The sequence below is a fragment of the Jatropha curcas genome, chromosome 7 (genome assembly GCF_041381405.1).
Source record: "Jatropha curcas cultivar XTBG-Jc1 chromosome 7, XTBG_Jcur_1.0, whole genome shotgun sequence".
NCBI classification, from domain to species: domain Eukaryota; kingdom Viridiplantae; phylum Streptophyta; class Magnoliopsida; order Malpighiales; family Euphorbiaceae; genus Jatropha; species Jatropha curcas.
In genome coordinates, this window is record NC_143157.1 from 19,352,925 (window position 1) to 19,368,772 (window position 15,848).

General features: G+C 29.7%; 1 protein-coding gene, 1 non-coding gene and 1 pseudogene across 2 annotated transcripts; 2 read left to right on the forward strand and 1 right to left on the reverse strand.

Annotated features, from left to right (window-relative positions):
• Positions 1-4,795: 4,795 nt before the first annotated feature.
• LOC149494875 (G-type lectin S-receptor-like serine/threonine-protein kinase At4g27290 pseudogene) lies at positions 4,796-6,049 on the forward strand (annotated as a pseudogene).
• Positions 6,050-6,292: 243 nt separating this feature from the next.
• Positions 6,293-7,914, forward strand: LOC149494876 (G-type lectin S-receptor-like serine/threonine-protein kinase SD1-1). Its single transcript, XM_089723914.1, has 5 exons — positions 6,293-6,413; positions 6,505-6,715; positions 6,810-7,047; positions 7,155-7,305; positions 7,384-7,914. Exons 1-5 carry the CDS (start codon positions 6,312-6,314, stop codon positions 7,684-7,686), a joined length of 1,005 nt encoding a protein of 334 aa, XP_089580040.1. The 5' UTR covers positions 6,293-6,311; the 3' UTR covers positions 7,687-7,914.
• Positions 7,915-13,574: 5,660 nt separating this feature from the next.
• Positions 13,575-13,681, reverse strand: LOC149494877 (small nucleolar RNA R71). Its single transcript, XR_016321910.1, has one exon. It is a non-coding gene; the product is annotated as a small nucleolar RNA R71 (small nucleolar RNA).
• Positions 13,682-15,848: the final 2,167 nt, after the last annotated feature.

The window sequence follows — 15,848 nt, forward strand, 5'->3', positions numbered from 1 at the left end:
GTCTAGAGAAAGAAGCAGTTGCAGCATCAAGGGTAATAGGCGTACCTAGCAGGCTTGCAATGGAGAACAAAGCATTTCTGTCGTGTAAGTGGATTGGAAGATGTTGGAGAGAGACCCAAACATGCACAATTGGATTGTCAAACCTAGGATCAAAGTCCGGAGACCATTTGGTAATTTTCATGGGGAATTTTTGCACAGTCCAGTTACGCCTAAGAAAGCATCGCTGGTAATCTTCATGGGAGGTGAAGTTCAGCAGAATGTGCCTGTCATCAAGAAGCCCAATAGATGGTCCTCCCGTAAAGCCAACCTTCTCGAACCAAGTTTTCAAAGAAGCCAAGGACGGCCGGTCTTGTGAGAAGGATGCTACCAATGCTAAGGAGAAGCGTTGAGCCAAGATGGAGACTTCCTCTTTAGAGAAAGATATAGAGGGAACGCCCTTATGCTTACTTCCAGATTTGATAGGAATAGAAGAAGTAGTAAAAGTACCTGATAGGATGTCTTTGTAAGATTTCATGATTTGAGTTTTTTCTGTAATATTTCTTCCGCATGATGAAGATGGATTGCAAACTGCGTTCTGCTTCACTGATTTGTTCTTATCCTCCATTTATATATATATATATATATATATATATTATACTCTACTGAAACAAATTCACAATACCAATATAATTTCAATTGCCAACAATATATATCAGCAAATAATTTAATGAAATTTCTTAAGCAAATCAAGTCACGACGGCAAGATATTAGGGAAAATCAAGTTGTATCATAAATCCAAAATTTCATAAAACTCCAAAACAAAACCTTGTTATTATTCTATTAATCACCTTTAATTTGCATGATAACGGTGTTTGGTCCAACTAATTCATGCAGCTGGTAGTTGATTCACACCCAACAATTAGCTTGTAGGTGTTTAGTAAATTTTTTAATTAGCAACCTATAGTTGATAGAAGTCCGAAATAGCTAGTGATTCGATCAGATAAGTTTTGGAGCCTTTTCATTTCAGTTGTTAGTTGATTTTAGTAGGGATATTATACTAAATATCAGTTTTTAAAACTTATTTTTAACAAATGTAAGTTTGACTTTAAAATTTAACAGTACAAAAAAAAAAAACACTAATTTGCCATCATCTAATCGGTCACTAAATATAAGAAATCGGTCATTAAACCTGCTAGTGCATGCAAAAGTCCTTGTCACAAATTCTTTTGCTACCGAATGACAAAGTGGTCACAATTTGGTGATCGATATATCGGTCACAAAATATAACAAATCGATCGCTAATCTACGTCGTATTTTCCAATTGAAAACTTGTCACAAAGCGGTTGCAAAACTTGTCAGTTGCAATTAGCGAAATGTCGTCGCTAATCGATCGCAAAATCTAAAAACCAACAAATTAATTCAGAAGTATTAAATTTCTTATAAGGTAATAGATAAATATTGCAATCAAATACAGAAAAATCATCCTGTACTTGATAACTCTGAATGAAAAAATGAGCTATATTTGTTAATTGTTCATGTATTTACCATAAACAACATGTTATATCTTTATGTAGCAACATATCCATCGAACAGTGACTCTCTTTTTTTCGGTAAGTGCAAAGTAATAGCAAATTTAAGATTCTAATTATTTCCTGACAATAAATTACTTATATATATCTATGATATCTATAATATATATAAAAGTGGAAATGGATGGAGAAACATTAAGATTGCCAAAAATATCCACACTAAGTTTATGAATTGACAAAGATATCATTAAGTATTTTAATTTGATTGGTTGAAAAGATAAAGCCAATTTAATTTTGATTGGCATATTAATTTTCTATTTAAATCTAAATTCTACTGGATAAAATAAGAATTTATATTATACTATATAAGGTATATATAAAATATGGTAATACTATTCAGTTCCACCTTTCTTATAACTCAATAAAAAGTTTAAAAAAATTCAAAATCCATATAAAATTTGATGTATGATCATTGAATTTTCATAAATTTAGCCTTTAGATGTGTAATTTTCAATTTGTGTCAAATTTTACTAATACAAATTCTGTTTAAAATGGCCAAGTGCACCTTTTTTGTACCCCTATAAGCTAATAAAGTCCTAATTTAATAGCCAAAATAAAGATCATTTCCGTCCGGATTTGAAACTCATTCTCACCCCTCTTTAATTTGTAACCTCATTAAATAATACTAGATTTCTCACAAAAGTAATTGAGAAATGTTGCAGCCAAAAATAGAAAATCAACATATTGCTTAAGGAGTATTAAATTTCTTACAAGGTAATAAATAAACGTCACAATCAAATATAGAAAAATCAAAATGTGCTTGACAAATCTAAAGGAAAAAAATCAGCAATATCAATTAATTGTCCATAGATTTACCATAAGCAACATGTTATACCTTTATGTAACAAATTGTCCATCAAATAGCAATACTTTTTTTTTTTTCACGCAAAGTGCAAAGCAATAGCAAATCTAAGACTCCCTTTATTTCGTGACAATAAATAATTTTTATATATCAATAATAACTATAATATATATAAAAGTGAGAATGGGAGGGGAACATTAGGATTCTCAAAAATGTCCCTACTAAGTTTATGTATTAACAAAAATATCATTTAAAGATTTTAATTTGATTGGTTAAAAAAACCGGAAATTTAATTTTGATTGATATATTAATTTTATATTTAAATCTAAAATTTATTGGATAAAATAAGAAATTATATTATATACTATATAAAGTATATAGAAAATAAGATAATACTATTTGTTTCTACATTTCTTATGACGCAATATAAAGTTAAAAAAAAATTTTAAAATCCATATAAAATTTAATATATAATTATTGAATTTCATAAAATTCAGGCTTTAGACGTATAATTTTCTATTTGTATCAAAATTTACTAATAAAAATTATGTCTAAAATGCTAAAGGACACTTTTTTGTACGCTAACAAACAAATAAAGTCTTAGACTAACAGCCAAAATAAAGATCCTTTACATCCGGATTTGGACTTCACCCTTACCCCTCTTTAATTTGTTGCTTCATTAAAGAATACAAAATTTCTAGCAAAAGTAATTGTGATTTGTTGCTACCAAATATAAAAAATCAACATATTGATTAAGGAGTATTAAATTTCTTACAAGATAACAAATAAACATTGGAATCAAATATAAAAGAATTAATTTGTATTTGACAACTCTAAATGAAAAAAACTCAGCTATAACAATTAATTGTCTATATATTTACTATAAACAATATGTTATGTCTTTATGTAGGAAACTATCCATTAAATAGTGACACTCTTCCGCCCGCAAAGTGCAAAGTAATAAGAAATCTAACATTCCATTTATTTGTTGATAATAAATAACTTTCATAGATATATAAGTGGGAATTGGTAGGTATATATTGAGATTATCGAAAACCACTCCATTTATATATATTATAAATATTATTATAATTTTGTCATGAAAATTTCATTGTTAAATTATAATAATATTTTTTATTATAAATATGTCTAAATCCGTATAAAATTTAATATATAATCATTAATTTTCATCAAACTTAATATGTACTTGACAGTTTAATTTAATATAGAAAATCAACCTATTCATCGAGGAGTATTAAATTTCTTATAATGTAATAGATAAACGTTCCAATCAAATATAAAAAAAAATCAATTTGACTTGATAATTCTAACGGAAAGAATCAGCTATATCAATTAATTATCCATATATGGGAAAATAATTTTTTAGTTCTTCAAATTTACCATTATTGTCTAAGTAGTCCCTCACATTTTATATAATATTTAAGTCATCCCTTACGTTTGTCTCCGTCTAATTAAAAGGTCCCTCCATCCAGTTTAAATTGTTTTAGCCGTTAAAATGAGGTAAAAAGACAAAAACACCCTTATGCTGATGTGGACAACTTCTTAATAAAGTTAGTCGCCTCCCCACATGAAGACTTCTCTCTCACAGACGCTCTCAATTTCTAGAAACTACAATGTACATTCATCACAGATTCTTTGTGTTTTCATTATTTCAAAGTGATTGCAAAATGAAAATGACCTCTTCAGTTGGCCAATTCGCAGGTGGGGGCTGTACTAGTTGGGTGTTCAATTGGCAGGTTCGATTCTGAATTGAACCAAACCAAAAAAAAAAATACTGAAAAGATTTAATTTAATTGATTTGGTTTAATTTTAGCTATTTCTGACTGATGTTAGGCTTATTTTCTGCATTCAATTTTTGAGTTTTAACCAAAGTTTACTCACTGCTAACCCTAAATGACTGATCTTAAGTATATTGCAATTTAACCCGGTGGATTCAATATAATATACTTTCTTCATTTATTTTTATTTCTTGTTCAATGTTTTTTATAATGATTAAAGAAACAATTAAATCTCGTAAATTATAACAAAATACTCTTTAATTTAATTAAATTACTCCTTATGTCATCTCGTTATTCCGATTTTAATTTTCACTCTATTAATTTGTTACTAAAATAGTTACTGTGTTTAGTAGATATAAGAATAAAATGAGAAAAAAAAATAATTAAATTATCCTCTACATCAAACCAATAAAAAAAGGTCATTCCATATATCCCCTATAAGCAAGTCTTATCCTAATGTTTTTTTTTTTTTTTTTTAAGAAGAGTCTTATCCTAATGCTTAGATCTCACAAATAGTAATATATGTACAAAGCTGTTCAACCACATTTTAGCATGAAAAACTACTCTCCGTGTAAAAGAGCAATCTGAAAAAATACAAACAAGAAAAAAAAAAATCAACTACTACCATGAAAATGCTTTTGGCAAGCTACTTCTTCTTCTTGCTCTTTTTACGACAACCTTCTTCTTCATCCCAAGGCACCATTAATCCCGGTCAATCCATCAAAGACGGTGAGACTCTAGTTTCAGCTGGTGGAAAGTTCGAGCTGGGATTTTTCGAACCAGAAAATTCAAAAAAGCGTTATTTAGGAATATGGTACAAAGATCCATCAGCTTATGCAGTAATTTGGGTAGCAAACAGAGAAACCCCACTTATTGATCGCTCAGGAGTTTTGCTTATCTCTAACCAAAGCCTTCTAATCATCTTAAATAGCAAAAATAACACAGTTTGGTCATCTAACAAAACAAGCAATGTCCAAAATCCAGTTGTGCATCTTTTGGACTCGTGAAATTTAGTTGTCCAAGACAGGAATGGTACTAATTTGCTGTGGCAGAGTTTTGATTCTCCATGTGATACATTACTTCCTGGAATGAAAATAGGAAGGAATTTTTTAACTGGTCAAGAGACGTTCCTAACATCTTGGAAGAGTGAAGATAATCCTGGCCACGGCCAATTTTCATTCTGGATAGATCCTGCTGGATTTCGTCAGCTTGTTGTGAGAAATGGAACTTCTAAGCATTACAGACTTGGTTCGTGGAATGGCGTTCGATTTACAGGAACTCCCCAGTTGCCATCAAATTCTAATATCTTCACATATGAATTTGAATTGAATAAAAATGGAGTCTATTATAGTTATCAGGTTGAAGGTGCTCTATTGTCCAGGTTATTAATGAATCGATCGGGCTTCTTGGAGCGTTTTGTAAGAATAACTCTTCCTTGGACAAATATATATTCTGCACCATTAGATGAATGTGATAAGTACTCAGTTTGTGGTGCTAATATGAAATGTAATATTATTGATAATTCTCATACATGTGATTGCTTAGAGGGCTTTATATTGGAATCTTCCAAAAATAGGAGCAATCACTGTGTTCGAAAAACTCCATTGGATTGCAAAAAGGGTTACGTTTTTCATAAGTATATAGGATTGAAGTTACCAGATACATCTGATTCTTGGTATGATACGAATATGACACTTGCAGAATGTAAAGAAATGTGTTCAAAAAACTATTCTTGCACTGCATATGCAAATTCAAACATCATTGGAGATGGCAGTGGCTGCGTGCTATGGTTTGGTGAACTGATTGATATGAGATATTACACTCAAGGTGGTCAAGATATCTATATAAAAATGTCCTCTTCAAAACGATCAGGTACATAAAAAACTCTTTTTTTTCCTCTAATTCTTTCAACTTGGCTCCGGGGAGGATTCAAACTCGAAACTCACAGCACTGAATACAGTAAAATCGAGTTTGGGCTCATTGGTCCAAATCTTTCTTTCCACCAAAAAATTTATCTGTTTCAAGAAAAGGAATTAGCTAGTTAGGTTATTGCCATATTATCTCATGAATATACCCACTGAGAATACTTGATTTGCCAATATGTGATTATGAAGGTTATGAAGATGGAGAGGTAAAGAAGACATGGAATTGCCAATATTTGATTTGCCTACAATAGCTAAAGCCACAGATAATTTTTCCAGTATCAACAAACTGGGGCAAGGTGGTTTTGGACCTGTCTACAAGGTAACGTAACGATTTGAATATTAAATATGGTACATAACATATTATCTCTGCAACTACAAAAATCTTCAGTTTCTGTAACAATGGTTTTCAGGGTACATTGACTAATGGGCAAGAAATAGCAGTGAAAAGGCTTTCAAAGAGTTCTGGAAAAGGGTTAACAGAGTTCAAAAATGAAGTTACTTTGATTGCAAAACTTCAGCACAGAAATCTTGTTAAACTTCTTGGCTGTTGCATTGAGAAAGATGAAAAAATGTTGATATATGAATTCATGCCGAACAAGAGCTTAGATTTTTTCATTTTCGGTTTGAACTTCTCTCTTGTCTATAATTACTATTTCACAACTTGTTTTATGTTAATCTAGTTAAACATTCTACTAATAGATGACAAATATATCAGATCAAATGAGAAGCAATTTTCTAGATTGGAAAAAGCGCTTTCACATTATTGGAGGAATTGCCAGAGGGCTTCTTTATCTTCATCAAGACTCTAGACTAAGGATTATACACAGAGATCTCAAAGCAAGCAATGTGTTATTGGATAAGGACATGAATCTCAAAATTTCTGACTTTGGTTTGGCTACAATATTTGGGGGAGACCAAACAGAGGCTAATACAAATAGAGTGGCAGGAACATAGTAACTACACATCTGCACTTATTATTCATTTTCAGTTCTCCCCTGTTGGGAATTTCAAATTTAAGATAGCAAAAAATATAGTTCCATTACTATGTTTCATTTTGCAGTGGTTATATGTCGTCGGAGTACGCAGTGGACGGGCTTTTCTCCATGAAATCAGACGTCTTCAGCTTTGGCGTATTAGTACTGGAGATAGTAAGTGGAAAGAAAAACAGAGGGTTCTTCCACCAAGAACACAACCACAATCTTCTTGGACATGTAAGAACTTTTGCTGGCACAGTCACTCAATTACTAATTGGAATAAATTTTTAATCTTTATTGTTCTTGATTTTACAGGCATGGAAACTGTGGATAGAAGACAGGTCAATGGAATTAGTTGATAGAAAGCTAGAATCTTTAGCCATGTCTGAAGTGTTAAGATGCATTCAAGTGGGTCTTTTATGTGTTCAACAGCGTCCAGAAGACAGACCAAGCATGGCATCTGTAGTTGTAATGTTAAGCAGTGAGAGTTTATTGCCGAAACCGAAGCAGCCTGGCTTTTTCACAGAAAGGAATAACCCTGAAGCAGAGTCTTCATCCACCAACCATGGAACATCCTCAGTAAATGAGATGAGTACAACTAAGCTGCTGCCAAGGTAGAATATTAAAGAATATACAGTCTATCGGTTGAACTGTCTCAACATAATTTGCATACTAGAAAATTAAGGATTTAAGATTAAAAAAAATGTCAGACTTATAAGTTAAGAACTTGAGGAAGGTATGGCATATTGGTGGAATAAAGCTTTATTGCAAAATTTGTATAATTATTTTGTATAGTCTCAAAATGAGAACCTCCTTTACGACAGTGCAAAAATTTGTTTTCATTTAGATTTCATATTTTTTAAAAAAATATTAATAATAAAAATAAAATTTTAAATGCTCTTTGAATATCCAATTATATTAGGTGACATGTTTATATACGTGGAAATATGATATTTAAGACATGTGTAATTAAAAATAATTGAGAAATATTTATTTTTTTTTACTAAATTAATAATAATTTGACTATATATATTATTAACCTAAAAAAGTACAAAAAATTTTTTTATCAGCAATTAGAATATTAAAATTTTATTAAGGGTAGTAAAAGGACAAAACTTATCAAAACGGAGTAATTACTCTCAAACCAAACGGAGCAGAATAACCTCATTAAAAACATCTCTTAAGACAAGAGAAGAGTACTAGAAATGCTAGAACTGCTGATAGTACAAAGAGAGAAAATCCAAAAAAAAAAAAAAAAAAAAATGAAGTTAAATCCAAGCTAAGAATAGACTTGAAGCAGTAACACCTTTCTTAGTTAAAAATCTGCAACATGATTGTCATCTCTTGAAATGAAAACAAACTGAACCTGGTTAAGTTGATACAAAATCTTATTAAACTTGTTAAACTTCTCCCACCATTTCCATGCCCTCATCATGTTCTGAATAATCCAGCATAAAGCATTTTTAGAGTCAAACTCTACAATCAAAGGAAAATTCTTAACATTTGAATACTAATAAAACTCAATAGCCGAAAAGAAAACAAGGAGTTCCGTCTTATTCGAATCCAAAATACCGACTGAATAAAAAAAAATACATTTAACTACTCGGTTGTCATACCTTAGCACGCCTCTAACCCCTACTGGACCCAGCTTACTAGAAGAATTAGGATTTTTTTTCATGCTAAAAATATAGACAAATAAAAAATATAAAATAAAAAATTATATTTTATTAATTTAATTTTTATATCATACTTGGAGATTTTTTTGGTAAATAACAAAATTAAATACCTAATTAATAAACTAAATCTAACTTTTAAGAAACGAAGACTTATCTATGCTTTTAGTATGTAGGTGCATTTACAATCGGGAAAAAGAAAAAGACTATATATAATCATTGACTTTCATAAAATCCAGCTTGTAGATGTGTAATTTTCTATTTGAGTCAAACTTTACTAATAAAAATTATGTCTAAAATGGCTAAGAGCACTTTTTTTGTACCTAACAAGCAAATGACATCCTAACCTAATAGACAAAACAAATATCCTTTACATTCAGATTTGAATCTTACCCTCACCCCTCTTTAATTATTAACCTCATTAAATATACAAAATTTCTTACAGAAATAATTGAGAATTGCTACAACCAAATATAAAAATCAACATATTGATTAAGGAGTATTAAATTTCTTACAAGGTAATAGATAAACATTGCAATCAAATATAGAAAAATCAACATGAGAAATTTTAAGAGAAAAATAGTTATATCTATTAATTGTCCATATATTTACTATAAGCAACATATTATGTCTCTATGTAGCAACCTATCCATTAAACAGTGATACTCTTCTTTGTGAAAAATGCAAAGCAGTAAAAATCCAAGACTATTTATTTCCTCGTGATAAATAACTTATATGTATATCTATAATATATATAAAAGTGGAAATGGGTGGAAGAACATTAAGATTGTCAAAAATGCTCCTACTAAGTTTATGAATTGATAAAGATATTACTTTGGATTTTAATTTGATTGATTGTAAAAGATAAAGATAATTTAATTTTAATTAACATATTGATTTCCTATTTTAATCTAAAGTCTATTGGATAATTTAAGAAATTATATTATATACCATATAAGGTATACATAAATATGATAATATTTTTCGGTTTTATCTTTTTTCATTTCCATAATCGAAGAAATAAACAATCAAAAACTAGATTTTACGATTTAATGGTAAATACGGTCCATATACATATATATGTTTTTCTAGTTCAAACGGTAGATACAATGTATTTATATACAAAGTATATATTTATATGTAAAATTATATATATACTGTATTTAATTGATTTTTCATATGAATATATATATATATATATATCTTGTATCGGTATTAATCCAAACAAAGTCGAGAGTCCTAACTTGTCTTTTGAAAATAAAAATAATATCTATAGAGATGAAATCATAGATTACGAATTGATTTTCCAAGGAAGAATAGAAACGAAAACAAAAATTAAATTGTAAAACAAACACATATTCCGGTGAGGACTTTCACTCCAAGCGTACATGTGATAATGTTTCTTATGTTGGTCTTGCCGCCAAAGTCAAAGTTCAAGTTTACGATTGAAAGAATAATAATAATAATAATAATAATAATAATAATAATTAATCACTTGTGAAAATATCGACTTGAAGAATGTCGGCATGGCATGAAACGTAGAAAGAGTAATAAGAAAAGAATGCAGGCTGAAAAAAAAGGCAGCAAAAAAAGAAAAAAAAAACTAAAAAATAAAAGAAAACGATAATGAAAATAGGAAATTAATATAAAAGGAAACTAAGAAATTAAAACACTAAAACACTAACAAACTAATGCCTTACAAATTAAAAAATGGCATAAAAGTAAAAATATAGCCTAACTGACAACCATTTAAATCTTGAAGTCAAACTGACATATGTTAAAAATAAGTTTCAAAAATTGACATCTATCTATATAAATATATAAAATCTAAGGCCTAAATGCTACGTGGCTACATATTAGAATATGAAAGTAATGACATGACATTTTATTTTTACCTTATAATTAATATCTTTTATATTTAAATAAAAAAGTAAATATTCTTTATTAAATAATGGAGTTACAATTAAACTAATAAGATTTTATTTGAATTAATATATAATAAATATAAAATTTTTTATTAAATAGTTTTTACTCTATCAAAAAAAATTAATGGAATTATAATAGAGTCATGGTTAATAAAAATTAATTAAATAATATAATTAGAATAACAAATAGAATTAAAATATTAATTTCAGTTCACTAAATAAAATTTATTTCGTGAAGATTAAATATTCTTATACTTCATTTAATTTGAATATATAAGAATTTCAAAGAGAAAAAATAAATAATTAAAATATATCAATTGAATAACAATAATTTGCTTACAATAATTAATTGTGCTAACTAATATTTCAGTTAATATTTGAAAATTTAAAAAAGAACCTATAATTTTACCTTCCATCATTTAATCAAAAGTACACAAGTAAATTATTTAAATTAAAGCTACGCAAATATAAATTAAAACAATTTTTTTTGAAAATTATATTCAGTTTAATTAAAAAACAGAAAATTATACAATCCGCGCATTATACGGGTACTGATATGTGCATAAATTGTCACTTTTATTCTTAATATTTTTGATATTTTTTAGTTTTTTTCAAGCTTAAATCAGTTGGTTGAACAATTTTTATCAATTAGACATGATCTAAGTTATTTTTTTGAATAATACCATTTAATTTGAGGAATTTTCAGCATTGTTAATATTTTGACCATTGTTTGCTTCTTCAGGAATAACTGAATGTATAGATGTTCAAATTGATTGATTTGTGATTCGATGGAAAGATAGAAAGGAGCTCTACAAATTTCTAAGAAGAGGGAAGATTCAATTCAGCCTTGAAATCCATCAAAAAGAGCTCTGAATCTAGAACAAATGTCATGAATGAACATGCATGAAGGGGTTTTATTGTTTAAGACATATCTGGAGCTCCAAGAGTCAAAATTAGCTCAGCTCAGGCCCATTTGAATCTTAGAAGATGGCCCTACAGTTGCTGTGAAGACAACTAAATGAAGAGAGGTCGTTTTCATTGTCAAAAACGCCATAAAAGATTACATTTTGAGTAGAAATATCTGCTTCAATCTAATTTGGTTTTTAGGTCATATCTTCTGCTGTGAGTGTCCATTTTGGGGAGGCCTTAGTTCGTTAGAAAGTTGAGAAGGAGATCTGCAAGTTTGTTGAAGAAGTTAGAATCAGATTTGAAAAGAAAGTTGTGCAAAATGGGAGAGAAATCAGAACAATAAAGATTTTTGTTGACTGTTTTTTTAAAAGTTCCCAAGTGATTAGAGATTCTTTGGGTCTTTTGAGAGGCTATATATAGTTGCGATTTTGAAGCAGCAGAGGCACGTTTTTCTTTCCACATAGTTCATCATCTAATTTGAGATTTTGTTTCGTATTCTTTTGTTTTAGTGATTGAAAGCCATGAATATGAGTGACTAATTTCTTAGTTCAGTTCAAGGCATTCAATTTTCATATGTATAATTGTGAGACCTGTTCCTAATTTAAATAATTGTTCTTTGAATATCTGTTGTTTCTTGCAATTAAGGTGTTAATTCTATTGGGTGATTTGCTAAAAAGGCCTATTAGTTAATTATTTGGTAGGATTAAGTGTTATTTCATCTTCATAATCCGTAATTGTTGTGAAAAATTGAGTGTTGTAGCAATTAGATTTTACTGATTATGTTCCAATTTTTTGGTAATAATCTAAAGAAACAATAGGGTTGAATTAAATAATTTATGCTTTTTAAATTACTGTTCAAATTTAACTACTTCCTGTCGTTAATGCTTTTATTAGATTGAAAAGGATTGCTTAATACCTGCTCATTTAATAATTAGAGTTAATAAGGGTGCTGGGCTCAAATTAACTGTAATAGGGACGTCAGGGAATTTATTATGCTTGTTGGTAAGTTTCAGTTAGGTATTTAAAGAGTAATTCATTCAAAATTTGTCTGTGATCATTTATACATTGGATTATAAATTGCCTTAAATTGAATATTTATTAGACTGAGTTCCAATTTAAGTTTAATAGTCAGTTTTATTTTGATTTCTTTAAGTGAATTTTCAAAAGCCAACCCCCCTTTTTCTCTTTACAAAATATCACAAAATTTAAGATTTCAGTCTCTAGGGTTCGACTTGAATTCACCACTTCTGCAATTAAAATTCAATAATTAGTTTTTGGTGGAATCGACAACCATCAAAATTTTGGCGCCGTTGTCGGGGACTGAAAGATTATTATATTTTGTGTTTTTATTTTGTTAAAATAGTGTTCTTACCTTTGTGTAGCGTTGTGGTTTCAGGTTTGTGGTAAAATTCGTAGAATTGAAGGAGAATTGAAGTCATTTGGTTTATAACAAGAAGTTCTCAATCTGGTGAAATTCTTTTTGATCCTGAAGTAGAAAAAACAACTAAACGTTTGAGAAAATTAGCTAAACAAGCTAAACGAGCTAATTTGAGTCAAGCCTCATCTGAACGGACGATTACTGATTCAAACAATTCTCCGAGGGAATCAATTTCAAATTCAGATTCTGAAATTGATACCATGGCTGCCAGAACCTTGAAAGAATTGGCTACACCTGACCTAAATCAGCAACCTTTGTGCATTCAATTTCCTCCTTTAGATGTTGCTTTTGAATTAAAATTTGGACTAATCCATTTGTTGCTTAAGTCATGGTGTTTCAGGTGAAGATCCACATAAGCATTTAAAAGAGTTTCACGTGGTGTGTTCCAGCATGAAACCTCAGGGAGTTTCAGAGGAGCAAATTAAGCTTCAAGCTTTTCCTTTCTCATTGGAAGACAAAGCTAAGGATTGGTTGTATTACCTTCCTTCTGGATATATCAACTCATGGAATGAGATGAAGCGAATGTTTCTAGAGAAGTACTTTCCTACTTCAAGGGCTGCCAACATAAGAAAAGAAATTTGTGGCATTCGACAATACAATGAAGAGAGTTTGTATGAGTATTGGGAATGGTTCAAAAAGCTTTGTGCAAGCTGCCCTCATCATCAAATTAGTGAGCAACTTTTGATCCAATATTTCTATGAAGGACTTCTACCAATGGACCGTAGCATGATAGATGCTGCTAGTGGAGGTGTTGGCTCAAGAGTCAAGTTCTAATCTCAGAATTTTGATGATTAAAACAAAACAAATAAATTTAAATTATATTATTTGTGCTAATATTATTTTATGCAGAATTCTTATGGAAAGAAAAATAAACAAGGCAAGTCCTACATTGTGTGTGAAGATATTCGAAGACCCTAGTGGTTAGGCATTTAGGATACTTTGTAGGATAGAGAGAAAATTCATCTATAAGCACAAAAATAAATCTTTCGCTCATCAAAAGTATTTTTCGGAAATTAGATTCTTCAAAAATAAATTCGTTTATCAAAAATTCATTTTCGAAAATATTCTTTAAAAATCAAAATGATTTAATTTCCTAAAACTAAAGAGACTACGTCTCAAACGTTTTTGGTAATAAATCATATATTTTCTTTTTCAGAAATTCTTTTGAAGATCTAATGAATTTTAATTTATTCTCTTACCTAAAGCGAATGAAGATCTTATTCTTCTCGTTTTGGTAAGAAGAATCCTTTCAAAAAATCTTTCCAAATAAAATGCTGCCGAAAATCTTTTTATTTAAAGGAAAGTAAAATCGTCTTTAGTTTCTTACCAAAAAGGATAAGATAAACTTTAGGTAACTAAAGATTTTCGCATCTTCTAAAAAGGAAAGCAAATATTCTGATTTCAAAATAAAATATCTACCTTCCAAAAGCGAAAGTCATAAAGCTCTCTATAAAAAGGAGCTTTCACGCTCTGAGCTAAGTGGAAGTAAGAGTTTTCGTTTTAAGAGTATTCTTCCTTTGATCACATCTTTTGTCTCTCAAAACTTACTCTCTACCCCCATTTTTCTTTTCATCTTTACACTTCACGTTTTTATCTTTAAAGAGAAAAGAATTTTTTTTATAACTACTTTTGAAAAACGGTTCTGTGTTCTAAACGATTTTCTAATCTGATAAACTATTTTTCCTGTGCTTATATGTGCATTTCTTTCTGTCTATTTAGATTCTATAATCTTTAGTAGACAGGTTTTTATTTGATAAACATTTGTGCAATAGCTTGGGTGATAAGTTATTGGGAAAGAGGTTATCAAGCAACCTTCTCCGTGAGAGAGATTCTAATGTCTTGAATTGAGTTTCTGTACTCTGCCAAAAACAGAAAGGGTTGAGGTTAACTAGAACCTTTAGAAAATCTAGTGGGATAAAGGGTAGATCTAGGTGTTGATCTATTGCCTTATACTGTTGGTTTGTCTCTTACCCTTGAAAAGAGATAACATAGTTGAGGATCTCAAAATGAGTCTTGGGGAGTGGATGTAGGTGAGTTAGTGCTGAACCACTATAAATCACTGTGTTGATCTTTTTAATTTCTGAAGTTTTGCTTGATACTGCTTTATTTACACTTCTGTTTATATTTTAGAAATGCTAAAGTTGTTTACGATTCTGATGTTCTAAAACTGGAATAAGTCTTATCTTCTCTAAATATTAGAACTTTGGAATTCTGATAAGTGAATATACCAAGTTCTAAACTGTTTTTCTATTTATAGTATATTTCACTATTTGGGTTTTTAATCAGTTTTCTAAACTTGATTAAGGCTTTGTGAAGCAGTTCTAATTTCAATAACTGTCTCTCACACAGTCTTATATGATTTTCTAAACTTTATGAGGAAGTTCTAATTTCAATAGCTTTCCTTCATAAAGCAGTTCTGACATTGGATAAGACATTGTAAAGCAGTTCTAATCAATAGCTGCACTTTGCATAGTCTTTCTATTTGTCATGAATAGAACATTGTGAGGAAGTTCTAATCCATAACTTATCCTTACAAGTTCTTTACTTTTTCGCTGCACTTAGAATTCTATATTCTTATTTTAAATTCTAAAATATTTTTAGAAAACCCAATTCACCCCCCCCCTCTTAGGTTGTGCCATACATATACGGGACCCACAGGAGGGGCTTTGGTTGATAAAACACCGGAAGATACAAGGAGACTGATTGCTAACATGGCAGCAAATTCTCAGCAGTTTGGAATGAGAATGGATCACACACCTAAAAAGGTTAATGAGGTAAGTACATCTAATCTTGATAGACAAATTTCTTATTTAAGTTCTTTAGTGAGACAATTGG

What these genes read in the sequence shown, in the direction of transcription:
- LOC149494876 (XM_089723914.1), top strand. Translation starts at nt 6,312, where the DNA reads ATGGAATTGCCAATATTTGATTTGCCTACAATAGCTAAAGCCACAGAT. An exon ending in AATAGAGTGGCAGGAACATA is followed by an intron (nt 7,048 to 7,154) that starts GTAACTACACAT and finishes TTCATTTTGCAG; the next exon opens with TGGTTATATGTCGTCGGAGT. An exon ending in ACCACAATCTTCTTGGACAT is followed by an intron (nt 7,306 to 7,383) that starts GTAAGAACTTTT and finishes TTGATTTTACAG; the next exon opens with GCATGGAAACTGTGGATAGA.